The 27,729-nt window shown below is 42.7% G+C and overlaps 1 protein-coding gene across 7 annotated transcripts in view; it reads left to right on the top strand.

Annotated features, from left to right (window-relative positions):
• The window catches only part of PRKCZ (protein kinase C zeta), a 221,098-nt gene that overhangs the window by 67,841 nt on the left and 125,528 nt on the right, over positions 1–27,729 (top strand). Inside the window, exons 1-2 of one of the 7 annotated variants that reach the window (XM_083163337.1) lie at positions 4,204–4,387; positions 5,416–5,617. The exons of 2 other annotated variants lie outside the window; for them this stretch is intronic. In XM_083163337.1, the coding sequence (XP_083019463.1) occupies positions 5,596–5,617 (22 nt within the window). In that variant the 5' untranslated portion in view covers positions 4,204–4,387; positions 5,416–5,595. 4 more of the 7 variants (XM_083163336.1, XM_083163338.1, XM_083163339.1 and 1 more) reach the window with 4 other exon arrangements.

Below are 27,729 nucleotides of genomic sequence, written 5' to 3'. Positions count from 1 at the left end.
ACTGCATAATGCAGTACATGGTCTGTAACCAGTGCACTGGTAGACACTCGACGGCAGCTCTTGTGCCAACAGAGCTGGAAATCAATGGGCGAACTGAGAGCTCTGTGGAGACCTCTGCCCCCCAAACTCCATTAATAGTTAGTCCAATTCTCCAGTAATTGTCCAGTAAGTAATACTATAACAGACAAACCGCTTCGAAGACCAGATACGTCCATATATCTTTTAATCCAACGTGAGCCATTACTCTAGTTAGTTATTTATTTATTTAACTATTTATTAACAGTCTCTTATATAGCGCATACATATTCCGCAGCGCTGTGCAGAGTATAGTTGAACATTCACATCAGTCCCTGCCCCAGTGGAGCTTACAATCTATATTCCCTACCACATGTACACGCACACACAGATATTCTAGGGTTAATTTTGTGGGAGCCAATTAGCCTACCAGTATATTTTTGGATTGTGGGAGGAAACCGGAGTACCCGGAGGAAACCCACGCAAGTACGGGGAGAATATAGAAACTGCACAGGTAGGGCCATGGTGGGAATCGAACCCATGACCTCAGTGTTGTGAGGCAGTAATGCTAACCATTACACCATCCGTACTGCCCAATTTTAATATTTAATCAGCCAAACCTAGCTCATTATTTGATACTGATTGAACCCTATCTATTAATTGGCCCGACAGTCGGGATTCCGACAGCCATTAGACCAACCTTGGAATAATGATTGCCGGTAATCCAACAGTGGGGTGAGTGCAAAGAAGCCCCCTGAGGGCTTGTTGAATCGCTCTGCTTGACAAAAGTTTCCATTCTCCATCTATGGGGTCGTGGACCCCCTCGAGGAAGAATTGCCTTGGTAAGTTGGGATCCCAACTGTCAGGCTTTTAACAGTCGTGATTCCAAAAACGGTCTACTGACTGTCAGAATCCCAACTGTCGGGAGGTCATCCAGCACCCATCCAAAATGGGCAATGTCTAACTTATCTAATTATTGATTGTAAATTCAGTGAATTGGAGATTCCTTTATTTCAGATACCTGCAGGCCTAGTGGTGTTTCATACAGATGAAAGGGGAGGTTAACTTAGTGATATTCTATACATAATTCTTTTTTAATCCATATACATTTAGAACTAATGGTGTTCTTGTAGATCACATAGCTGTATACAGCAGTATTCTCTGATTCGCTGACTAATACGGTTATGTTACAGACTTAACTGCTTTGGAACAGTTGGTATTATCCTTGCTTAAAATTCCTCTGCAGCCCTGTTACACTCCAGTAATGAAGCTTGTATTCTAGCTCTGCGACCAGCCTACTGATCAGTGTAGTAACTGCTTCCAGCATTATGTTATCAGGAATATCTGGTAGCTGGAGCTTCATTTCCAATTACAATGTGATACATGTGCAAATGCATTAAGTATTTTACCATTTGTAAGTGTGTGTGTGTGTGTGGGGGGGGGGGTAAAAAAAATCATTAAACTGCTCCCTACAGTTCCCAGTGTGTGTCTAGTTACCGTCAGCTGGCTCCTCCCAGAGCCCAACCCACCTCCCACTTCATTTGTTCTTCCCCTCAGCTCCTCCTTCATATTTTCACTCTTCCCTGCCTTTTACCCAAAAGCCCCTCCCCACTTCATTTTCCACCAGATTTAGCTGAAGATGTACCTTGTAACGTCTCAGTACCCTCCATGTACAGCGTCAGCCAGGGCGTGAGCTATAAGCGGATCCTGTTTATTCATGTGAAGGGAGTCACTCACACGTTACCGAAATGTTATTAATCATTTTGTAGTACTTGGTATATAATAAATATATTTCTATTGTAATACCAAATTACCATATGTGCATTCCGCATATGTGTCCATTTATGCTACTTTTTAACATAAATGTGTGGATGTTTTCACAGGCAGAACTACCATTTGGTGCAGCAGGTGCATTACACAAGGGCCCCTGATGAGTAAGGGGCCCAATCCTGCACAAGCCAGCAATGAGTATATATAGATTTGTACCTGTGCCCATAACCCATGAGTTCTGGCACTGTATGTGTGGGTATGAATAAATGGATAGTTCGTTATATATATATATATATATATATATATATATATATATATATATATATATATATATATATATATATATATATATAATCTCTTTCATATATACTGTGTAAATGTAGCTCTGTCATCAGATAGATGGTGTGGTGGATAATTCCAGCTGGACACATTTGGAGATTTTAGGGGCACCAAATTTTAAATAACCTAGTCCCCCCTAATAAATTATACAATACATTGTGGCACCCCTGGGAAGTACAGCGGTCCACAACTTAGCATGTCCGAATCCTGTGCATTGTAAGAAGAAAGTTAATTCAAATAGAGAATTAATGTGTCCATTTTCTGTGCGTGCTACGGATGGGAGGTGTGTTATTAATGCAGAACACGATTGGGTTGGCTGATCGTCCAATCAGACTTTACATCCTTCATACACCGCCAGGCTTTACAGGTGTAAATGATCAGCAGGGGAAAATGTCTGCTCCTCCTCCCGCTTGAGCAGTCATATTAAGGTATCCAATAACATTTTTGGCTGAAAATATGGTCTATTTAATGTGATTTTCGACTGCTAATCATTATCAGACTAATCTAAGTATTGCCATTCTAGGTGGTTTCGGCCAAAAAGAAAGATCCACTAAAAGCCGGGGCTGTAATGGGTAAAAAAAAAAATGCATGCTTTGCACAGTTTTGGTTTCACCTGCGGCTAAGTGGACACTGCCCAAAGAGGAGTACTGTATGCTCTCCTCGTACCTATAAAAGTTATAAGGTGCACTCCGGCATTAAACCAAATCTCTAGGTTATGGGGGAGGGTTTAATGCTGTGTAATTAGCCTACTGCTCATCAAGAGTGCATGGAACAGCACACAAACCAAGTATAATTATTAGGCGCTGGCCCCTTCCCCTTTTATTTATTTATTTATTTACAGTTTCTTATATAGCGCAGCATATTCCGTTGCGCTTTACAATTGGTATAGTGGACTTTGTAATATTTGTCCAGACTGCTGCTCTCAAAAAGAAGTGATTGTACCTTTTAAAAAAAATGAAATCTACTGTATACAAGAACTTAAACACACGCGGACCTGGGCGGATAACTCTTTTCAGAGAGCGCTGTCCGGTCAAATTTAAAATCTCTCTCTCTCTCCTTTCCATGTGCACTGCAGGTGGGGCAGATGTAACATGTGCAGAGAGAATTAGATTTGGGTGACTTATTTTGTTTCTGTGAAGGGAAAATACTGGCTGCTTTTTTTTCTACACTGCAATATAGATCTCACTTTGAAGTAAAACCCCACCCAAATCTTATTACTCTCTGCACAAATGACATCTGCCCCACCTGCAGTGCACATAATTTTGTCCATTTGAGAAGGAATTTGCCTCTGAGAGCGAACCAGAATAAGGCCCACAGTCCAACCGCTGGGGTGACCTCCAGATCCGTAATAGTCCAAAATATAGAAAAGAATAGGAAGCACTCGCCAGTCTCTCAAATTTGCAATTTAAAAATGCTGGGTATTTATTCAAACCGTCTTAGGTGGGTACATTAATATGTCCGTCCTCTCGGCACCATCATTATAATTTTATATGATACATTTGCATGTTGACAGACAATTTTAGGGTTAGGCTAAGATTTTTTGTTATGGCATTTTGTAGGCGAGTGTCCGGTCACACCAGGTGAGGGGTCACACAGTAGTATTCCCATTGATTACATTACATCCACAACACTTCTGGCTGAATGAGCTGTGACTGTGGTTGGAATGAAACAGTCCTCCTGTTATTTTCGCAGCACTGTGCGTCCTGTAGCTTTACTCTACCTTTGCCAGTTGTAGGTGGCCGTAGGCCGGCCCTGGTTTGTCTGGTCTGCAATTCCTATTACAGAGACCAGCGCTTTAATCGCAGGGTTACTCCTCTTTTCACTGCCCAGCTACTGAAAGGCTCTCAGTGTTACAGCTCTCCCCTGTTTATGTCACTCCTTCCATTTCATGTACCAATTGCGCAAGCCAAAAGTGTTCTTCAGACCAGTGCGATAATGTTTTCCTACATGGGAGTCTCCCAGGGATGTGTGTTGCCTTGTGTGTGTCAGGGCCCTGCAGACAGAGTAATACGGCTGGCACTGGAACATCCCGCCCACTGTTATGAGCATGTCGCTCTCTGTAGTTACTGGTGCACAGAAAAAGCCTTTTGTCGCCTCAGCACTGGCTGTCCTTTTACCTTCACACGGAGAGAGAGAAGGGAGGAGATACTGTAGGTGGGGGAGTGCAGGCTGCCTTGTGCATGGGGTGTTTAATACAAAGACCAGCCGAGATGCTCAAACAATGCACCAGCTGTTACTTTTGGATGTATGCATCCCTTTAAAGGTGATCCTTTTTCTATCTATCTATCTATTCCATCCTCATTACTTTGTGCTGACAGTGATTTTCTTTTTATACCGATTATTTGTTCAAACTTCATTCAGGTGTCCCCCCCCCCCCCCCTTTCAGTGAAATGCCCCTGGTTAACCCCTTATACCACGTTGATCTGGTTAACTCCTTACTGCCTGAACGCCTCTTGTTTACTCAGGATTTGCTACAGGGGCACGAGTCCACGTTGTGCGTTATTATATTCTGTCACAGCTAATTGTACCCGTCATCGTATTTAATTGTGCTTGATTAAAACGATTGAGGTTTTGGTCCATTGTTTTGTCACATTCTTGATTTACCATTCTCATGTCACATCCCAGCCATTGCTTCGGTGATTTCTGGATACAAGAACAGACCTGTAATAAAAATGCTTTTTATAAGGGGCTGGTTCCTATGATGTGTAGGATTGCCGTGGGATTGTCCTGGACCTGTCACTGGCTGTCCTGTACTTAGTAATTGTGTACTGTCTGGATGTGGTGGTGTGTGTGTGTGTTTTCTCCTGTGCCTCAGCTGTTTGGTAGTCTCCCATGGGATTCAGAACCACCCATGCCTGGATACATGAGGCAGGGAAATGGGAAGTGGCTGAGCTACATATCCTGCCTGCAATTTCAATATTTGAATTCTTGTCGTCTCCTTCATCCCCTTGTTTGCTTCTAATGTCCAGGCTGACTCTGCCCGTTGTCCTTGATGGCTAACGATGTCCACAGAGCAGTATCCATTTTAATAAGGACCGGGAGGGTGGTAGAAGGGAATGTTCCCTTTCATACGTCCTTCGATGCAAGATGTTAGAAAATCTCTGTGCTCAGGAAGATAGACAGAAACCCACCTAGTGAGTAATGCATGCATGCAGGCAGGCTGTCCCCTGATGCATTGCTGTGTGGATGTGAGTGTGTGTGTGCTTGATGCAGAGATGTCAGCCTTCCTCCCCTGTAGCTGCTGTGCCTTCAGTCTTGCTTTGCAACTATAGATTGCTTCAACACTTGCAGTTATCGCTCATCTCTTGCGTGTGTGCGGATGCTGCCGAATTAGCTCCGAGCCGAGGCAAAAGAATGGAATAAGATCTCTCCCGATAGAAGGGTCCTTTCACTGTCAGTGTACAAAGAAGGATGTCACTGACTGTCGCTATGGAAAAAGGATGCTGTCGATAAGGAATATTAAACCAAGGAATGTATCCCAAGAAATCTGAAGGTATGTTACCAAGGCCTTCTCTTTACAGGTATCTTGAGATTATTATTTCTACTGAATCCTTCAGCCGTTCACCTGCCAGAAGGATGATACTCCTTTATCTTTTGGTGTGGTCATAAAGAAGCCTATAGCACAGAGTCTTGTCATTATCGGAGAGTTCTTGTATCTCTGCAATGCTGCAAAAACGAGGATGTCTGCGGCTAAGGAGTTGTCACTTGTGTCCGTGGCCGTACTAAAGGTTTACGTTCCGGTGTGGGAGATTTGCTTACTGTGCCTGTGCTTCGTCTATTAGTGCTTTTATTTGGTTAATTTCGGCGTAGGGTACTTCTGCATTGTCATGGCTGTGTTCTGTACAGTTTGATGCCCCCAGCTCTTCAGGGAGGGGGATGATCAGTCTTATGGATATATGAAATGTTATGTATCCTATTGTTATGTTTGTTTGTGTTTCTGACCATCATCAAATGAATTCTGAATGTATAAATTGCTTTGGTTTGTGTGTAGGAGACTGGTTTAATACGCCGTGCGATCGCCCTCCTACATCCACATGCTCACTGCTCTGTGACACACTTGCCTGCAGTGGGGGTGATAATTATGCTTCGTAACTAAACTGCTAATCAGAGGATTGTATCTGGAACTGACTAGACAGGTTGCTGTGATCGCACCCCCCCCCCCCCCCCATGTAATCTGGGCATCAGCTTTCTCTGCATGCCAGCACAGCGACTTGTGATGTCTTCACTCTCTGGTGTCTGGATGATGGAACAGCGAGTGAACCACTCCTAGATCTGATCCCTGCTGAATCCATTGCTTAAATATAGCAGCATCCAATTCTGTATCGTTAAGAGGGCAATCCTTCCAGGAAATGAATTGGAACTACTGTAGGACTAACGTCATGGGCCATTTATTAGGTTCAATGTAGCAAGATAGGAATTGCGGACTTGTAAGCAGGATGGAGAAACTATCACTTGTCAGGGAGGCTGTTGCCATATCATCCCCATTGCCTACTGTATATTACACATTTATCATAGTAAGTTACAGGATTTATGTCTCCCTTTCTAGCCCAGCAATGACACACATCCAGTTTTTCATTGGACTACAGTGTGTCTGTGACAACGGGCCTCATTGACATAAACCCACATGATGTTAGATCTGCGTATGTGCAGCTCTGGGGATGCAGTGTCGCTTTACTGTACGTGCTGCAAATGTGACAGCATGATTGACACGCTGCTGGCATTTGGGGGCTATGACTGGCAGCGTTCTAGAGAAGGGCAGAGAGCTGGCACCATTTTCTGGGAGTGCTGATGCCAATAATAGCACAGCTTCACGGGGTACAACTGAGTGATTTTTAAATCGAGATACTTTTTTTTTTAAATAGAGTAACCTGCGAGTTTTTCTGAAAACTGCACTGGACTAGACATAAAAGAATAAGGGTCAGATGCACTAAGCTTCAAAAGTGATACATTTGAGAGTGATAAACATCCAGCCAATCAGCTCCTTCCTGCCATGTCATGTGTTTGAAAAATGTCAGGCAGGAGATGATTGGCTGGATGTTTATCACTCTCCATTTTATCACTTTTTGAAGCTTATTGCATCTGGCCCTCAGTGAGTGTGATTACAAGAAAATTCTCCTCTCTTAATTGGCTGGAGGGGCTCAGCGTACTGCTGAAAGTTAATAATTGGCACAGGCTAAATCTAGAGAGAGGATTCCTTTTTGTGGTAGTGTTTTTGTAAGTCACAAAAGAATCTTCTTTCTATGATTGACCTTTGCCGATTTATTACCTTTGAAAGGATAACCCGATGGTTACTCTGAGGGTCATGCAGGATGATCCGATGCTGTGTACTGGGATGCAGCAGCGGATCACAGAAGCTGGCAGCCTTTGCACAGTTTTGGCTTTGCTAACTACGTCCTTATCTTTCGGGCCCAATATACTGTGAGTGTACGCCTCCTAATGTTGCTTGTAAATAAAGGTTATTGAGTTGCTCTCAGTTCTGGCAAGTGCAGCCTGGCCTTTCCTGACGTTCTTTCTGCAAATTATTGAGGCTCAGGTCATGACTTTGTCAGAGGATCACTTGAGCGATGATTCCAAGGTGACCCTTGCCTCCCAATACCTCCGTCGGTGTGACCTTCTTGTCTAATAAGGACTGTTGCATACATTTGTTGTAGTATTCTGAAAGTATGAGGTATAAAATGTCTGCTCTCTTTATAGCCATGTTTCCGTACAGTATGCAGAGAGATTTTCAATTACTTTTTTAAATGTATGTGCAAAATATTCATTTTTGTATTGTCTGCACTGGATAACATTGACAAGAGCCTAGTTTTCTAGGAAGGCGTGTCAGGGATATGGGATTTAGCCACGGCCGGGTTGGGGGGGGGGTCACTGGGGGGTCTGAGCATCGGGAGTCAAGGTACACTGACTGCACAAGTGGAGCAGTGCATTACTGGGGGTCCCATGAGACTTTGCACAAGAGGTCAGAGGCTGAGAGGCTTGTGTTGAGTTCTGCTTGGTGGAGTTCTGCTTCTCCAGCCCATGGAGGACGGCAGCAGCAGCGGCCTCACCATGGGAGGATTTTTAATCCTGTCAGGGCTCCTACAGAGTAAGGTACAGAGGGACAAACACAGGTTTTTCATGTAGTATTTTATATATATTTATTCCCCCCCCCCCCCCCTCCAGTTACCCATTGACCATGTGTATACTGCCTTTACTCTTTGTTTTGGCAGTGTAATATTCTCCCGTGCAGTTTGTGGCCAGTATTGACAAGTGGGAGGGGGCCCCCCTTGTCTAAAGTGGCCCGGGCCCCCTGAATGCTTAATCCGGCCCTGGATTTAGCCACCTCCAGGAGTGCAGGTCTCTCAGATATTCATGATGTTCTTCTGGCCCAAGTAAGTTGCATTTACATTGTAATGATAACAGCACATGTTCTACCCTACTGAGGTCAATTTGTTTCAATGACCTGGAATGAGCGCCACAAATTTCTGCATAAATAATTCTCAATTTTTTTTTAATATATATAAGATGTGACAAGCTTATATAGTTCTAGCTATTTCTCTACTTGTCTGCACCCAGTAACGGGCCATGATTGGCAATTGGAGGCAATAACCAATCACAGGAGACTTCAACTAGTTCCATTTCGCCATGGCATCCAGAGCCAATCAGAGTGTGTCCTGTGAAATGACAGCTTACGATTTTTACATTTAACAGCGTTTTTCGAGTGCGCAGTGATCCTGTTCTTGCCTTACTCCTGTGGGGTTATGTGTACTCGTTATGTGTTTTTATTTGCCTTTTAAGATCACCCATATTGCTGAATCCCTATGAAAGCAGGTAAAACAGGTGGCTATGGCTCAAACTACAGAAGTCTCAATTAAAAAAACAAAAAACAAAAACGCTTACATCTCATTCTTTTGTATAGAATAAAAGGTTTTGTTGACCATAATAATCTTTGAGTATTAAAATGGGAACATACTAAATAAATAAATAATCTATAGGTTTGTAAGAAACTAAATCTATTTTGAGAGGCCTGTAACAGGAAATATTAAGCATTGTCGGGTGGGAAGGGGCTAAGCATAGGTAGAGGCCGGGGGTGGATACGTCTACATAATGAAATATCACGTAAAACCGCAGTTGCCAGACAGTAAAACTGTATGTGCCATAGGCAGTCTCTTGTATCCTTTGGTATAGTATTATTAGCCGAGTTGTCAGTCAACAATATCTATCCAATAGCTAATCTTCAGGCCATCGGCGGAACCGTGCAGTAGTGGTCAGAAAACTAAATCACATATGCCCCTTTTTATTTATTTATTATATTCATTATACAGAACCATGTCTTTTTTTTGGCCTTTTTATTCCTTTTTTTTATTTATTTTTTACTTAATTGGTTTTATGCCTTGTTTTAGGTTTGTTGTTATTGTATATAACAATGTACATCTTAAAAGGGCCTAAACGCGTAGAGCTTTTTTCTGAGTGATCTGAACGATGCTACACAGCGATGTGTCAAGCCAGTGTTCTCTGGCAATCGAATTAGATTTATCTTAATCGAAGGATGATAGCGGCATGCGGGGCTGCACATTCCTATCGCTATGGCCCCTACGCAATGTTGGGGTATGAGGGGCCTGGACTGGAAATAAGCCCCGGACCCCGAAATTCCTAGTGGCAGCCCTGTGTGTGCGCTATACAAAGAAAATCCTGGGCAAATTTTTTTGCCAGGTGAGAAACTGGCAAATTTTTTGACCGAAAAATCCAGCATCGCTGAAAAACGCATGGATCGGCGAAATTGCAGCAAATTCAAATTTTTGGGCAAATTCGCTCCCATTTTTTGCATCGGTTTTCACCCATCTTGATATGCCAAAAAATAGTGAAACAGCATTGGTGAAAATGGACTATAAAACGGTCTGTACTGTAGTTGAATACTAATCAGGGAATGATTGTCTATCTATTTTTTTTTTTTTACCTGGCCAAGAAATTAGTCCGGGATTGAAGCATGTGTATTTAATGTGTGCGGTTGTATCTGTATATGAAATGCTAGGTTGCAGTGTCAGTGGCTGTTTTTCAAGAAACCACTGTAACGTAACGTTTTGCATGCAGACACGTCTACAAAATATATACATGCCTTATATAATTGTAATCAGCAAAGTCTGCTTGTGGGTCTTATACACACCATGATGAATAACTTGGAGTATAAATGATAAAAGATTATTGGGGTTCGTAAATAGGCATACGATTAGGCACTGCTACAAGGGCTATTTAATATTGATATTTGGTGTATTTTAATATTTACCTTGTACCAGCTGCAAAATGTGTGAATTTGAGAGTCCTTAACTCCTGCACACTTATAAGGGTAAAGGGCCAGTGATGTCAGTCTGATGTAGTCGTTTACAGTTGTGATGTCAACCTTGTTACAATATTGGCATTAGGGTTAAGCCAGGGACACACTATGCGTCCATTTACTAAAGCTTCTAATAATGAAGAGAAGTGGTGTTGCCCTTAGCAACCGATAAAATGCTGTTGTTTTTTTCTAGGATGCAATAGAGAAATGATAGACATAATCTGATTGGTTTGTTGATTTATTATTTATTTATTTATTGCCAGTTTCTTTTATAGCGCACACAGATTCCGTAGCACTTTACAGAGCATATTTGAACACATCAGTCCCCAGTGGAGCTTACACTCTATATTCCCTGCCACATGTACACACACACACAGACATTTGAGGGTTAATTTGTTAGAAGCCAATTCGCCTACCAGTATATTTTTGGAATGTGGGAAGAAACCGGAGTACCCGGAGGAAACCCACACAAGTACGGGGAGAATATACAAACTCCGCACAGTTAGAGCCATGGTGGAAATCGAACTCTTGACCTCAGCGCTGTGAGGCAGTAATGCTAACCATTACACCGTCCGTACTGCCCCGCTATGTTGCTGATGCAATTGTTGTCAACATCACCTCTTTTTATGTTAAGGACCTTTAGTACATTTTTCCCTAAGTGATTCATTGGACAATGTATTGTTCTGACATGGATTGGAATGATATATTGAACGCATCGCTAAAGGGTGTACCCTCAATCACGCACTTCCAAAGCCCATTCCCCGGGTTGTCCTGTCAGGCGTCCTCCATGCCCAATGGGATGTCTCTGGGAATAAAAACAAATAATAAAATGCGGAAACACATTAACCAAATCTTAGTTCTTATGAAGTGGCTCAGGTTTCGGAATAATCTGCTTACCGCGTAGACTGCCAGTCTGCAACTGGAGCTGTGCTAGTTACTTAGAAGCACAGTTTTGCACATTATTTTGAAGAAATAAATTATTTTTACATTTTTACCACCAAGGAACAAATAAACGGACTGATAGATGGGCTCTGCTGCTGTGGGGGTTGGGTTAGAAATGTTATATAAAGTCACCCATTGTGTTCTGTAGTCTGATGTATACTGGTTGGACGTCTCCTGTCACCTTGAGCGTTTCATAGCTACTGTCTCTTCTCATCCAGTCTATTCGTTCTGCTCTTTGCGCTTGGCTGTCACTGTTTTTCATGGCTTTACGCTACGGTTTAGCTGATTGTCGGGTTTATCTTGCAGGGAGATCAGAAGGTGCGCCGTCTTCTCTGTATGTGGCTTTTAAAAATTCTTGTTGAAATAAAATATAGAATGATGTGCTTTCATCTACGTTCAAGATATTTGTAATTTAAACCTGTGTAATGTGTGTATTATCGTGTCTGTGTGTGACATCCATTTTGCTTTGTTGTAAATGTGTGTTTATCTAGTAACTGTTCCTCTGCAGGTTTCCTCGAGTATCCTCGAGTATCGTTTTCCTCGAGTATCGTTTTTGGAATCATTCGAATAATTATTATTTTATTTTTTTTCCCCCTAACCCTCTTTTCATACTTACCAAGTCCCAGGGCGTCCACAGCAGGCCTCCGGCATCTTCTCCAGGGTCTCCAGCGGTCCCAGGAATGCATTGCGCGAGTGTGCGCGCGCACACCCGCGCAATGCATTCCTGGGACCGCTGGAGACCCAGAGAAGATGCCGGAGGCCTGCTGTGGACGCCCGGGGACTGCGGGGACGCCGAGGGACCACCGGACACCATCAGGGGACAGGTAAGTATGCCTTAAAAAATTATTCCAAAAACCGAAAAATTCCCCTATCCGGAATGCTCGTGGTCCCGAGCATTTCGGATAGGGGATACTCGACCTGTATGTGTGTGTATATATGTGTATGTGTATATATATATATGTGTATGTATGTGTGGGTGATGACCCCAAGTGCGCCACAAGAGAGCATCTACTCTATAAGTCACCCCTGTTAGCGGGAGACGGAAAGGGAATGTAGATATAGAAATATAGAGAGCGCTGGATTAAATTCCACCACCTTTTTATGATGTGATTTTACACCGCATATAAATAAGTGTACAACTTCAGATTATACAACCAACATTTATTAAATAAAATTTCCTTCTAAAATTTCATATAAGCATTCGTTCATTTCTTTCAAGACGCCAAAGCAAAAAAAACGCGTTTCGCCTTTTACAGAGGCTTCATCAGGGTTTTTTTTAACGGTGTACACTGTACACGGCTTTTTTTTTCTGACTATTTTTTTTCTGTGACATATATATATATATATATACAGATGGGGCAGGTCCCATCTTTGCAGGGGATGGCGCTGGCGTCGCCAGCCGCCATCCCCCGCCAGCGCCATGGCGATTGCGAGAAGAGGACGCGCGCGCACGCGAGGCGCGCGCGTCCCCTTCCGACGGCGCTTCCATCGGGTCCCCGCCGGCTTGCCGGCGGTAACCCGGGGTCCCCGCCGCCTATCCGCACCCCCCCCTAACCCCCCCTAACCCTGTCCGTCTCCCTGAGGCGGAGACGGACAGGGTTTCCGTCACGCTGGCGACGGAGACTGAGACGCGCGTGCGCGTGAGACGCACGCGCGTCTCAGTATATTCGCTGGCGACCCGAGGGGACGTGCTGGCGACCCGCCAGCAAGGATGGGACACAGCACATACTGTATATGTATATATATATATATATATATATATATATATATATATATATATATATATATATATATATATTAAAAATGCATCTGATAAATGTAAAGTTTAAATGCATATTCATTTTTGTATTTCCTTTCAAGTTTGGATAATCCTTTTGCCTTTTATTAGCACTCATTTCATATATATTCATGGTACTTGTTTTTTTTTTTTTTTTTATACGTCAACCTTATATATATGTATGTGTGTGCGTGTGTGATACATATATTTATCTATCATGGTTGCCTACCTGACCCTCTCCATGAGTAGAAAATGCTCTGTTCCTGGGCTTCCCTGGTAATGTATGATTGCCCGCACCTGTGGTGAGCTGGGTAATTGATAAGAAAGGTGTTTCACCACAATTTCAGTTATAGATATACACACACAGAACACTTGATGGGATGTCCAATTTTTTATGAATGAAAAAAAGTGTTTTACCAAAAAAATGGATTCATTCCCAATGCTCTAACTTTGACCCATTGGCGTACCTAGATATTAGTAGACCCCATATCAAAAGTTTGTAAGGGCCCCCTATTTAGCAACTGATGGTGATAAATGTGTGTAAAACATATTAGTTAGACAGCAAAAATAGGCCCCCTTCAGCTTTAGGCCCCATAGCAGCTGCACTCTATTATTATTTATTTATTTATTAACAGGTTCTTATATCGCGCACACAAATTCCGCAGCGCTTTACAGAGAATAGTTATGAGCAAAAACACATAACGAATTACATCAAAAGACAGTTTAGGACAAGTACATGGTTAATATGGATAGTTGCATCAGGGGACAGGACACTGAAGCAAGCATCAGGGTGGCAGTGGTTTATATATTCTAAGAAAGGCACATGAGGAGAGAGGGCCCTGCTCGTGAGAGCTTACATTCTAAAGGGGAGGGTTAGACAGACAGGGGTGACACAGAAGGGAAAGAGGTGAGTATAAACAGTAGGTAAGGATAAGCGATGGTCAGGTTTTATACAGGAGGGTGGGAAGGGGTCAGCTTAGTCTTTGATATTTTAAGTCTAAAAAAAGCGCTGGGTCATCCAAGAGTAGACAGCAGAGAGACAGTTGGAGATATGAGTGAGGATAAAGGGAGAGAGATCATTAGAGGAGAGGTAGATTCCAGTATTATCAGCATAGATGTGATTGTGGAAGTTGAGTGAGCAAATGAGCCTACCCAGAGAGGGTAGTTACGCCCTTGCTTGGAGCACATTGTTATCACTCCGTTAAATTATTGCAGCTACTGTATGGATCAAAATATTGATCAATGTGAATAGTTTGGTATTGCCCATCTCTGTTCACATTGCTCTAGTCAGTAGTACATGTATATACCAAGTGTACTACATTTGTTACATCTTGGCTCTTTAATATGTGATGCATTTTATAAATGATGATTTTTCTCATGCCTATATTTGTATGTAGTTGATCAGTTAATGGATTAACCAACAAGCATTCTACAGTTTTAACGGAAGAAATACTAACATCCCGGGTCAAATGTGATTCTATTGAAGATGGGATGTTGCCATAGCAACCAATCAGACTCTACCTCTTAATTTAGCACCTTCTAGAAGATTATATAATCTGATTGGTTCCTATGGGCAACTCCTATCTTAATACGCTTACCCCACTGAGGGATATGCATGAATATCTGTGCTGATTAAACTGCTGGTGTTGCCTTTATAAAATAGAATCAACTTTATACCAACTAGACCAATGGTTCTGAACCCTAATGCTCAAATACCACCAGCAGGTCATGTTTTGTGGATTTCTTTAATCCGTTCATCTAGTTTGCTGGGTTAGCAATCATCACTCCTGTTTTCAGAGAGAAATCCAGAAAAGTGGCCCTTTAGTGTTACTGGGTATGGCTTGCAGGCCCGACAGTCGGAACACTGACGGTCAGTATACGGACATCCAAATCCCGACCGCCGGTTCTGACTGGGTGAGCGCAAAGAAGCCATATGTGAGCTTGCTGTGCTCGCCACAGGTTATGTATTACCTCCATGGGCGTCGTGGACCCCCACAGGGGAGGTTATCCTCTGGCAGCCGGGATCCCAACTGTCGGGCATTTGAACAACCGGGATTATGATGTCATTATACTGACCGCCCGAATACCGACCTTTGGGACGTCATCTGGGACCCGTGATACTTGAGTATTGTAAATGTAGATTTATGCAACTTGGCTCATATACATCTATTTGATTTATTGATCACAGATTTCACCTGGCAATTTATTGCTTAATATTTAAATAAAAGTAGTTCAGTAAGGAAAGTACTAGGGGTGACTTCCATGTTTTAATTGACCACAAACACTAAATGTAAAGCTGTGTTGGCGTGCAGATAAAAATAAATGTTATCAATAATTCACTAACTGGATCAGGAAATGGCCGGGGTAATGGGCTCCAGATGTGAACGTTAAAATGGAAGATGCCTTTTACGATTATTATTTCTTTATATCATTACCCATTAATATTTGTACTATATTTTATCGCCAATCCTTGCATGAAGAGCTGTACAGGGAAAATGTAAAGATTTACATACTTGCCTAAACCAGTGGCGCTTGCATGCTTGTTTCCCGATCACACACTGAGATTCATTTAGTCAGATGCCAATCAGCCAACCAGTGTGTTCCTGAGAAGTGTAAAATCCACATAACCTTTTGTTTGGTTTTAGGAATAGGGCGCAGTGCTGTAGGGCAGTATTGTACCCTACGCCAGTGTTCCAAAATGCGGTACCCTCCGGGCTGTATACAGTTAATGTTTTTATCTTACCGTGTGCATCATTTTACTAAATTTCAGCAAATCTCTATTCCTATTAAATGTTTTTTTTATCACATTATTTCACTGTACATCCTAAAAACATACCCATACTCTAGCTGCTCATACCCTTTGACTGCCAAGTAAATCTGTCAAAATAGGTGTGAAAATTGCCAAGCAAACATTTTTTACTCATCATAATATCCTGTGATGTTTTTATAAGAAAAATATTATATTTTTTTTTAACCCATTTTTTTTTTTTAATTTATATAACAAATGTGAGCGACACTGGCATTTTTTTTTTGTGTGGATATTTGTTCATCTCTCACAGATGTTGGCACTCAATAGGGTTAATAAAGCAGACTGTCCCTGTCTTGCATCATTTCAGTTAACTGATTATCTGAGTAGCATGTACTGTATGTTTTCACATAGTAAATCGAATAAGTGGATTTATGTGTTGGACCATGGGCGGTCAGCAAGTCTGGAGTCAAATAATAGACATGCTACGTTTTGTTTTTTTTCAATTTTGGCTTTGTTGCGTATACTGCCAGGCTTTTAGGCTATTGTTTTTTGTTCTGTCCCCCAATCAGCAGCCACATATCATTCACAGCTGCTGCATCTGACTAGACTTCTACAGGAAAAACCCAGGCAAAAGCTACAGTAGTACAGACTGGTGTAACTGTGTGACACCTTCACATCTGTAAATATCACTATTTATTCTATGTATACCCCTTTCACGCTGCAGCTCTTAAACGGTGAATTGCCGGTTTTTTTTTAGCCTTTTAAAACGGGTAGAGCTGCAGTATGAAATCTCCAGGGCGCTTTAACCGTTTAACAAATACCGGTATTTGTTAAACGGTTAAAAAGCAGAGTCCTACCCATTTCAGAGCCGTTTTTTGGCAGTGTGAACGGCTCTATTTCTATGGCTTGAAACGTGTTCCTTGGGGGTTAAACGGGTTAAATATGCGAATGGTATTACAGGCTATTTAAAACGGTTTTCACCTGCAATATGAAAAGGGTTTAGTGGCTCAGACTCGTTTTAAACACCGTTTCGAAATACTGGGTCTTAAACGTTTGCGGCAATGTGAAAGCAGCATGGTTTCATACTACTGCAGCATACATGTTATTTATTATAGATTTCCAAAGCATCAGTGTAGGAACATTGTTTCTCCTGTTTACCCTTGTAGTACGTTACATGCTCAGTTTGTGTGTTTAGTGTTGGAGATTGTTTAGTCAAAATTATTATTGTTAGTTGAACTTGTGTTTTGACAAATGTGAGGATTTCTGCTGGATATATTTGGTAAATCCTGGTATCTAAATGATAGCTTGCCAGTGTCTAGGTAGATCAGGCATGTCCAGACTATGGCCCTCCAGCTGTTGTGAAACTACAAGTCCCATCATGCCTTGCCACAGTTTTGCTATTGGAGAACGCTAAAACTATGGCAAGGCATGCTGGGATGTGTAGTTTCACTTTCACATTTTCTGCTCTTGTTCTAGCTGTGGTACCTGCTCCAGTTCTGTAATTCGCCAGAGACTAATCCCCAATATGACATCCGTACTGCCCTATATATGTGCATTATTCATTGCTCCTAATGAGACAGCTGGATAAGAAACAGAACGTCATGGCGCCTTCCTAACAGGGATGTCCTTTTTCATGTTTAGTGTCGCTTGTGCAACTGCCGGCAGATATCCTGTCCACATGTCTGCATGATGTTACCAGTGTTCTAGGTATTATTTAAGTCAGTGGTTCCCCAGACTGGGTGCCAGGGGGCAGTAGCATGGTTGTCATTTGTTGGGGGGTTCATGACCAAATTATTTATGGCCAGTGTGGTAGGCAAAAATATTATTGTCATTTAAAAAAAAAAATGACAACGTTTGGGAACCACTAACTGAAGTAATAAAATACCAGTGATCGTGTGTACACCGTGATGGCAGGTTCTTCTCGCTGTGCTTTTGAGACCACGTAAACGATTTCTGTGGCCAGATCATAAACTGCATTCTGTCTATTTGAGCCACCGGATTTCCATCCCAGAAACGCTAGGCTGTTCACCATGTCTAAAACCCCTTCTAATGACCAGAGCATGCCCCTTTTCTGCTGTATGCTTCCTCTGCCACCTCCATACTAGCTGTCCATTTTATATATTTTGGTAAGAATTAGATCAGCAGAGACTACAACTCAAATGCCTAGTTCATCATTCCAAAACACTGTACTGATCCTGCGTCCACAGTGGAGCTGTGCTAGTATGGAACACAGGAAGTGATGGTTCTCCAGCATCGATGGTTTCGTGTTGGTTCTTCTCTTTTACTTAATGCCGGAACACAGAGCCTAGATCCACAATGTCTGATAAGATTATGTAGATGGACATAGACACAGTCCCAGACCTGGGACTGTAGTCCCCGCAGTTCCCCCCTAATGGCTGCCCTGGATAGATGTATCTGTACTTCTCTGAAGAGCTGGCTGTGTACAGCCCATACCCACAGGGCGATCCTGCTTAGCGATGAGTGCTAAGCGTTATAGGGAAGGCAATTTCCTCTGTGGTTAGATCCATACACAATGAAAAAATATCCTATAGTCTGGTGCCATATATATATATGCAATTAACAGGGTTGTATTAATACCGCCTCCTATAGCGTGGTTTTCTACTTACCTTGTCTGTTGAAATATGAGTGCATCCTATTAAACTGGTTTCCTTTGCTCTTTTTGTTCATATTTAATATCTTTAAACCAGTGCACAGCATACAAAAACAAATACATGTGGACGCTGCCCCTGTCGACACTTTTTTCATTGTGGACCTTTGTATGTCGACCAAATATATGGTCGACATACATGGGTACACTGGAATTGACCCGCATCGGCAAAGTGCATACACACTTGCTGATGTCCGTGGCATGGCCCTCTCTAGCTGCAGTATGTGTTCCATATGTTGACGATGTTAGCATGGTCAGCAACATGACGGGCACACATTAGACATTGTGCTTTATATGTTGGATCTAATGACATTGTCTACTATGTCTTTCCACACCCTGGCATACTATATTTGCCGTTCTCTGTATTGGGGGTAGACAACCTGTTGCACTCCACCTGCTGTGAAATTGCAGATTCTAGCATGCCCAGAAATCATTTTGGCATGCACGAACCACACAACTGTGGCAGTACATTGTGGGATTTATAGTATATGTGCAGCATGGATGGTGTAGTGGTTAGCAATACTGCCTCACAGCACTGAGGTCATGGGTTCTATTCCCACCATGTGTTATATATATACAGGGCAGTACGGATGGTGTAATGGTTATAGCAATACTGCCTCACAGCACTTAGGTCATGGGTTCTATTCCCACCATGTGTTATATATACAGGGCAGTACGGATGGTGTAATGGTTAGCATTACTGCCTCACAGCACTGAGGTCATGGGTTCTATCCCCACCATGTGTTATATATACAGGGCAGTACGGATGGTGTAATGGTTGCATTACTGCCTCACAGCGCTGAGGTCATGGGTTCTATCCCCACCATGTGTTATATATACGGGGCAGCACGGATGGTGTAATGGTTAGCAATACTGCCTCACAGCACTGAGGTCATGGGTCCTATCCCCACCATGTGTTATATATACAGGGCAGTACGGATGGTGTAATGGTTAGCATTACCGCCTTACAGTGCTGAGGTCATGGGTTCTATCCCCACCATGTGTTATATATACGGGGCAGTACGGATGGTGTAATGGTTACATTACTGCCTCACAGCACTGAGGTCATGGGTTCTATCCCCACCATGTGTTATATATACAGGGCAGTACGGACCGTGTAATGGTTATAGCATTACTGCCTCACAGCACTGAGGTCATGGGTTCTATTCCCACCATGTGTTATATATACGGGGCAGTACGGATGGTGTAATGGTTACATTACTGCCTCACAGCACTGAGGTCATGGGTTCTATCCCCACCATGTGTTATATATACGGGGCAGTACGGATGGTGTAATGGTTACATTACTGCCTCACAGCACTGAGGTCATGGGTTCTATCCCCACCATGTGTTATATATACGGGGCAGTACGGACGGTGTGATGGTTACATTACTGCCTCACAGCACTGAGGTGATGGGTTCTATCCCCACCATGTGTTATATATACAGGGCAGTACGGACGGTGTAATGGTTAGCATTACTGCCTTACAGTGCTGAGGTCATGGGTTCTATCCCCACCATGTGTTATATATACGGGACAGTACGGATGATGTAGTGGCTAGCATTACTGCCTCACAGCGCTGAGGTCATGGGTTCTATCCCCACCATGTGTTATATATACGGGGCAGTACGGATGGTGTAGTGGTTAGCATTACTGCCTCACAGCGCTGAGGTCATGGGTTCTATTCCCCCCATGGCTCTAACTGTGCAGAGTTTGTATATTCTCTGTGCGAGCGTTGGTTCCCCCGGGTACTCCGGTTTCTTCCACAATCCAGAAATATATCCAATACGTTTCTACCAACAAAATTAACCCTAGAATGTCTGTGTGTGCGTGTACATGTGGTAGGGAATATAGATTGTAAGCTCCATGGGGGCAGGGACTGATGTGAAGGTTTGGGGTATGTGCGCGCTATATCAATAGCTGGTCATAAATAAATAATAAATAACCCTACAACACCTGGACCATTACGGGTCCCTGATCATTATGATGCTATGTTTGTGCCACATCTTGTCGTCTCTTGTATTGATCCATGGTGGATGGGCGTTAAGAGATGGCCCAGGGTCCATGTTCTCTGTGCACCGCCTGCTCAGACGCTTGTGTCTAGGTTTAATTGCTTTGGTCTGAGTTGTACTTTTTTTCTGCTTTATTGGCGAGAGATGTTGCTTATGATTTACCTTGAATTCCTTGGAACTCCCGGACAAACGATATAGCGCTGAGCGATTTTTACAGATGATGCCATCAGTGACCACATCCGGTAGTATGCCGCGGTTGAGGATATCCTCAGATTGAGCTGCATTTACTGACGCCAGAAGACCTCGCCAACGGCTCGCTGGAGCATGCGTAGTGTAGGATATAGGGCATACACAATGGATTATCAACACGTTGTCGTTCATAGTGTGTAAGCACCTACGTTGGAGAGCGGTTGCAATAGCATTTTATTTATTTTTGGTAAATTGCACCTTTGCCTAAAAAGAACTCTAAAAACTCAATGTAATGCATATGTAGTGTTTTATGTGTCTGGTGACCTTGTTTTTGTCATTTTAGTTTTGTATTGTTTTCCCTCTATGTTTACATCATAGTTTAATAATGTATGTATTTACGTTATATGTGTGTCCTTTTGTACAGGTGTATCAATTGCTTCTCTTAGCAATCGTTAGAAATGACACGGTACAGTTCTTTCTTTGAGTTTATGTGATTAGGCCGTTATTAGGCTGCGCTGAATGCAGCCATCGGTGCCCATATATTACATTGGCTTTTAGAATGTAAAAGAAAAACGTGCCGTGCATGGAGCCTGTATTATTTACTGTCTCTGCTCTCTGCTCTAAAAGCTTACAGCCGCAAAGTGGGCCAGTCTGTTCCTGAATGTAAAAAATAATAGGCGCAGGAGATCTGATTACTGAGGCTCTGTGAGAGGTTCATTAGGGACCTTGTCATATCAATGTACATTATACTCGTATATGATCATTCATTACAGATTCATTGGGTTAAATTAATTTTGCTTCCATCAGAAAATGCTCACAGTGAAAAAAGTCTAATAAAATAAATTATATATATATATATATATATAATTTGTACTGCAAGAAAATGCTTTGTTCTAATGTTTCTTTGACTTTAATAGAATGAGAGATTTAGAGAGTGAGAGATTTGGTAAGAAATTTCCAGGTTTTTTAAAGCGGCAATCATTAAAGGGTCCCTTACACTTGTGAGATTTTGTCAGATTTGACCTAATTCAGGTGGATTGGGTCAATTTATCTGACAAAATCTGATGTTCATGTCTGACAAAATCTTATGTGCCTGATGTGTAGGACCCAATGCACAATTCCGTGCCATTGGGTACAACCAAGAGATTGTAAGAGATTGATGCTCCTGCACATAGGATAAATCTCGAGTCAGTCCGGTCCAACTTGTTGGACAAGTGTAACGGGGGACATTACACTGCAAAACCAGTTTGATTTTGAAGTGTAAATGATCGTCGCTTTAAATAACTGGAGATTTCTTACCAAATCTCTCTCACTTTTTCTGAATCTCTCATTCTATTAAATTTCACCCTTTTTTTTTTTTTCATTTTTTTTTTTTTACCTGGCCCGTTTATCTTTTATAATTTGGTCTTTTCACTGAACCATTTTCAGTAACCACAGTAAGAATATCCACACGCGGAGGCTACAGCTATGGGCCTACCTCTTGAGGAGAGAAAAATATTTATTTACAATTTGGTAATTAAAGTGCAGCGTGGTCCATCCTTATTTTATTTTGTTGCATTGTGTGTTTTGGCGTTGGCCACCATTAGCTGTATGGCTAAATTAGCACCATGTTGTACGAGCCGTGCACAGAAACCGAAGCAGTAATCCTTGTGTGGTAAGATTACATTGTTCATAAAATCTATTGACAAATGGATGAATTATTTGAATTTTAATTCTTAATTAGGAGCCAGATCAGTTTCCATTGTGTCTTGCCTCTTGAAGCACAACACTGCTTTCTTGTACGGAAGACATCTTCTTTTGCTACCTTTTTTTTTTAAAAATAAATCAAACTAATTTAGCTTTGTGTGTGTGTGTGAGGGTGTGCGCATTATATTTTTAGTGGCCGTGTTTGGAGTTTGATGCTGTTTCCCAGGTGATAGACTTGTTTAGCTTAATCCGCTGACAGTCTAGAAGAGATGTTTCTTGCTTTGGCAATAAATAATGGATATAAAAATGAAAGCAGTCTTTCATTGACCCTTTTTTTTTTTTTTGCATGATATTTTTTATTGGAATTAGATGAAAAGTTACAACAATGGAAACATTTTGTTTTCGCTTTTGAAAAACTTCAGTCTTAAACAATCTCATCCATCACAGACTGTAGTGTAGTATAAAACTAAAGTGTGACATAATATTTTCATTGAACTTTATCGATATAGGGTCTTGACCACACTAAAGGGTGATTTTTAAATCAAATCTTTAAAATTTCTATTTTTGGGTAATGTTTTCCATATGAAACGTGCCAGAATTCAAGTATGAGGGGTCCTGCTCTCCTGGTGATCTTTTATGTCTTTTTTTTCCTTTTTAATTTCTTTCTTGCATACAATGTCAATTAAGAATACACTAATATTAGGAACAATGCTGGATCCTGGCAGAAATCCCAGGATAACTCTGGATTGGAGCACCAGGCCCTAAGCATGTAAAATTCTGTTTTTAATGTGTCCAATTTCCCCAAACACTTGCATCTTAAAGCCCCTATACACTATTGCCATTTGGCCGATTTTCACCTGTTCCTGGGGAAAGGACCAAGGAATCAGCCCAAATCGGGTGCGTGTGATGTCCCCTCATGTTTGATGCGCAGTCCCGTGCACACCGGACTGGCAAGCAGGTCCGACTTTTCAACCTCGGACCCTCCTTCCGGCACGGGGAACAGGGGTAGCGTGCGATCCATCACATGTGAAAGGACCACATGTGATGTATCACATGCAACCCTGCCAACTGGGATTGGATTGGCTGGCCATACACTACTGCGAGAGATTGCAGTAGCGTAAGGCCAGCTTACAGTATAAACGGTAGTTGCAGCCATTTTGTATTATGACCCGATGATGATCCTAGCAGGGACTTTTGTGTAATAAAGTGCACACATTGCTTCACGCTACTTCCTTATCGTTCTAATTGTTGAGCAGTAAGGATGAGTTTGGCAACTCTGTCACTTCATATCTGATCAAATCTTTGATGCCCTCATAAATATCCCTTTGTAAGGGATTTGTGGTCAATCTGGTTTCTCGTGAACCTTCAGAATTAAGGTGTGGCTTTGTACTTGGGCTGAGTCGGCTTCATGAAGAAGATTCATTGTTGCCTACTCTCCCAGTTTCTGCGCATGATTTATTTGTGGGTACTTGTGGAGTATCACGGCTCCCATCGTATGCCATATGTAGTGGCATACGATGGTATACGATGCAATGCGATTTTTACTGATTTTTGGTCAAAAATCGTATTCGATCGCATCAAATGGCATCCGATGCGATGGCATACGTTTTTAATCTTAAATGCATCCAAATGCATTAAAATTAGTATGAAACAACATGTTAATTGGCCCCCAAATGTAATTTTTCACTGTGTACCACCCCCAATATCAACGCCAACCCGAAGCGTGGCGAGCGCAGCGAGCCCATGAGGGGCAGCGGTACGCATCCTCCGACCTTTTCATACCCCCACTATCCACGTCGGCGTGGAGTTGAGAATATAAAGTGTGGCAAGCGCAGCGAGCCACCGAGCCCGAAGTGTGGCGAGCGGACGCGAATACCTGTGAAGCCCGCGAGGGGACGCGTATAGCTGTGAAGGTATCCGCGTCCCCTCGTGGGCGCGCTGCGCTCGCCACGCTTCGGGCTCGCCATGCTTCGGGTTGACGTTGATAGTGGGGGTGGTACACTATGAAAAATGGCATTTGGGGGCATTTCACAAGTTTACTACACATTTCAATGCATTTTGATGCATTTCTATGCAATTTTTTAGCATACGATCAGCATACGATCAAGGTCGTGGGAGCCGTGATACTCCACAAGTACCTATTTGTGTAGTCCCCCACTCCCCTGGAAGAATAAGCACTCTCACACATTCTGCTCATTTCCCAGTGAAGTGCACAGATAATTGCAGCCTCACGGCATGCACTGCGGAGTGGGCATGGCTTAATGGCATGCGTATATGCTAAATGCATCATTTTAGCCCTGCCATGTGCAGATATTAACCAATCATAGCAGTTTGCATTTTGGGGTTGTGGCTTAACGCCCCACTTATTCCATCACTACTCAATTGCTTCTTCTCCCTGGACATTTCTTGGAGAAGTACAGTAGGCAAGTATGGGATTCTTTGTCTCCAGGAATTTTCCGATAGATACATATTGGTAAACACTGGACAATATTCTAAATAATTTTTCCGGAGTGTCAGAATATCGTCCAGTGTGTACACACACCTCCCCTGATGCCAACTAAGGTCAGGGAGGGAAGATTTTGTAGAGCAGAAGTGAAGGAGCCAGGAAGCACAGTGGTCAAGGAATTTGGAAGGAGAGCTAGGGTGACTGTAACAGACAGCTACTCCAAGGTGCACAAATTGTAAAAGGGATATAGCACGAAGCTCAAATGTTAAGAATATAAGGAACGGTTCTATGTGCGGATCTTTTGCTATATCTTCTGATCTTACATGCGGCATGAATGATCAGAAGATTTAGCAAAAGATCCATAGGAACGCACATGGGATCTAAGAGAAGTCTTTGTTGAAGATGTGCGCTTGCCTGAAATCTTTTGTCCAGTCTTTTGTCATATGGAACTGGGAGATGATTGGTCACTAACAGGCCTATGCTTAGGACACGCAGACATGAGGCTCAAGTAAAATAAATTCCGTACTGAATTAAGAAGAGGATTCTTCACCATTAGAGCAGTAACATTCTGGAACTCATTGCCGGTGGGGGTGGTTACAGCAACTACTGTTCATGAATTTAAATCAAAACTGGATACATTACTGGCCACTAAGGGAATCCTATAGATATGACTTACTCAAGTCAGTAGTTACTAGTCAGATAGGTTGAACTTGATGGACTAACGTCTTTTTTCAACCTTAATTACTATGTTTCTATGTTAATTTATGTGCACATCTTAAGATCGCAGATCTTTCTAGTGTGTAGGCACCTTAAAGCTGGCCATACATATACAAATCGATTGTCAGATCGGGCTGGTTGGAACAAAGACCTGGTAATGGATAAGTGACCGTTTTTGGCAGTTTTCCAGCATTTCAAAGCAAATGGTCAACTGTCATTTACGCTCATCCATACATGTTTAAAAAGGGGGCAGACTAGATGGGCCAAGTGGTTCTTATCTGCCGTTAAATGTTTTGGTGTTAGGGTTACCACCTTTGTGTTGAGAGATTCCCAGACAGTGGCACCTGCTGGCTCTCCTCCCATCACCCGGAAAAGCGGGCGGAAGAGCTGCTGCTGCCAGGGCCACCCAAATTTCGGGAAATTGTATTGTCCGGGACAGCCACCCGTCCGGACTCCGGCCTGAATTACCGGGTGGTAACCCCATCCATTAACAGGTTTTTGTTCCAACCAGCCCAATCTGACAATCAATCTGCAGATGTATGGCCAGCATTAGACTGTGGGCAGCACAAAAAGCTTTGGGAAGTGCTGGTCACACTCCAGCGTGATATGTGCAGCTGGTTGCGACACACAGCCTCATACACCCTTTACAGCGGCACCTTCAGCATGCACACAAAGAAGGAAATCCTTCCAACCAAATCTGGTTCGATGTTATATCAGACTTTTTCTTTTTTTTTTATTCTGTTACATGCACCTGGGGTTGAATTTAAGAAACCGCAATATTTTTAGTAGTTTACATTTTTATTAGAATTCTTTTTTTCCAGTTGGTTTATGTTTAATAAAAACACTGCTTTGAAAATTGATAGATCAGACCATATAGATTTATTGCACAGTTTTGACGGTACTTGTGTCTTATCACGGCGCCGCGGATACCTTCACAGGTATACGCGTCCCCTTGCGGGCTTCGCGGGTATCTGTGTCCCCTCGCACGCTTCGGGCTCGGACTTTATAAAGTCAACTCCACGCCGACGTGGATAGTGGGGGTATGAAAAGGTCGTAGGACGCCATATACAATGTCATACAATTTTAAAATTGTATGACATTGATTAACATCGCGCGATATCGCATCGCATGGGCGCCGTGATACTACACAAGTACCGTTTTGACCATTTGCGTCCAATTGTTCATATTGACAGACAATAGCCTGTAAACCTAGCAGGTAGCCCCGTGGGAGCTTACTGTCACCATGCTGCTAGTTGCCCTACGGTTAATCTGGAAGGCTGCCCTGTAAGTGGGCACAATGCCATTTATGCAGATTGGCTATGATTAGGCTGCCAGGCCCAGATATTTGAATAGACTGTCTGCTAGCAGGGAAGGGTTCTATGAATAAATGAATTTTGTACTAATTTGGGTAATGGCTGGAAACCTGCAGTAGTGTTATAAATAAAGCTGGTGCTGCACTGGAATTGTCTGCATCTATAATTGCACATCTGCCTCTTAAGGCCCATACACACTGGGTGACTTTGAGCTGAAAGTCGCTCAAAACAGCAGGTTTGAGCGACTTTCAGCTCAAAGCCGCCCAGTGTGTATGGCCCGGCGATGAGCGGTGAGCGCTGCTGTGCGCTCCCGCAACATCGCCGGGAAAGCCGTTCATCTGCTGGTTATACCAGCAGATGAGCGGCTTTTAGGATGGCTTTGCATAGCGCTGCGCTATGCGACGCCGTCCTCCCCCCTCCGTCGGGCAGGGGGAAAGCCACTCGGTGTGTATGCCCCAGCGGTGAGCACTGCTGCACGCTCCCGCAACATCGCCGGGAAAGCCGTTCATCTGCTGGTTATACCAGCAGATGAGCGGCTTTCAGGACGGCTTTGCATAGCGCTCCGCAGATCATTGGATATAGTTTATTTATCTTTGTATTTGGAGACCATGTATTGTAGGATCACCACCTAATTAGGTGTTATTACACAGTCACACCACCATTTTAGGAGGACAACCTCAAAAAAGCCCTATAGAATAAAGCAACACGTATTTGGATAAAATGAAGCGCTGCACTTCAGAACCAATGGACCGTATAAAGAAGAATATTATTTTATTCCATTACATTAAAACATTTGT

This window comes from Crinia signifera, chromosome 19, assembly GCF_055691185.1.
Source record: "Crinia signifera chromosome 19, ASM5569118v1, whole genome shotgun sequence".
NCBI lineage: Eukaryota > Metazoa > Chordata > Amphibia > Anura > Myobatrachidae > Crinia > Crinia signifera.
Note: the sequence above shows the minus strand (reverse complement) of the source record. Positions and strands in the feature narration are given on the sequence as shown.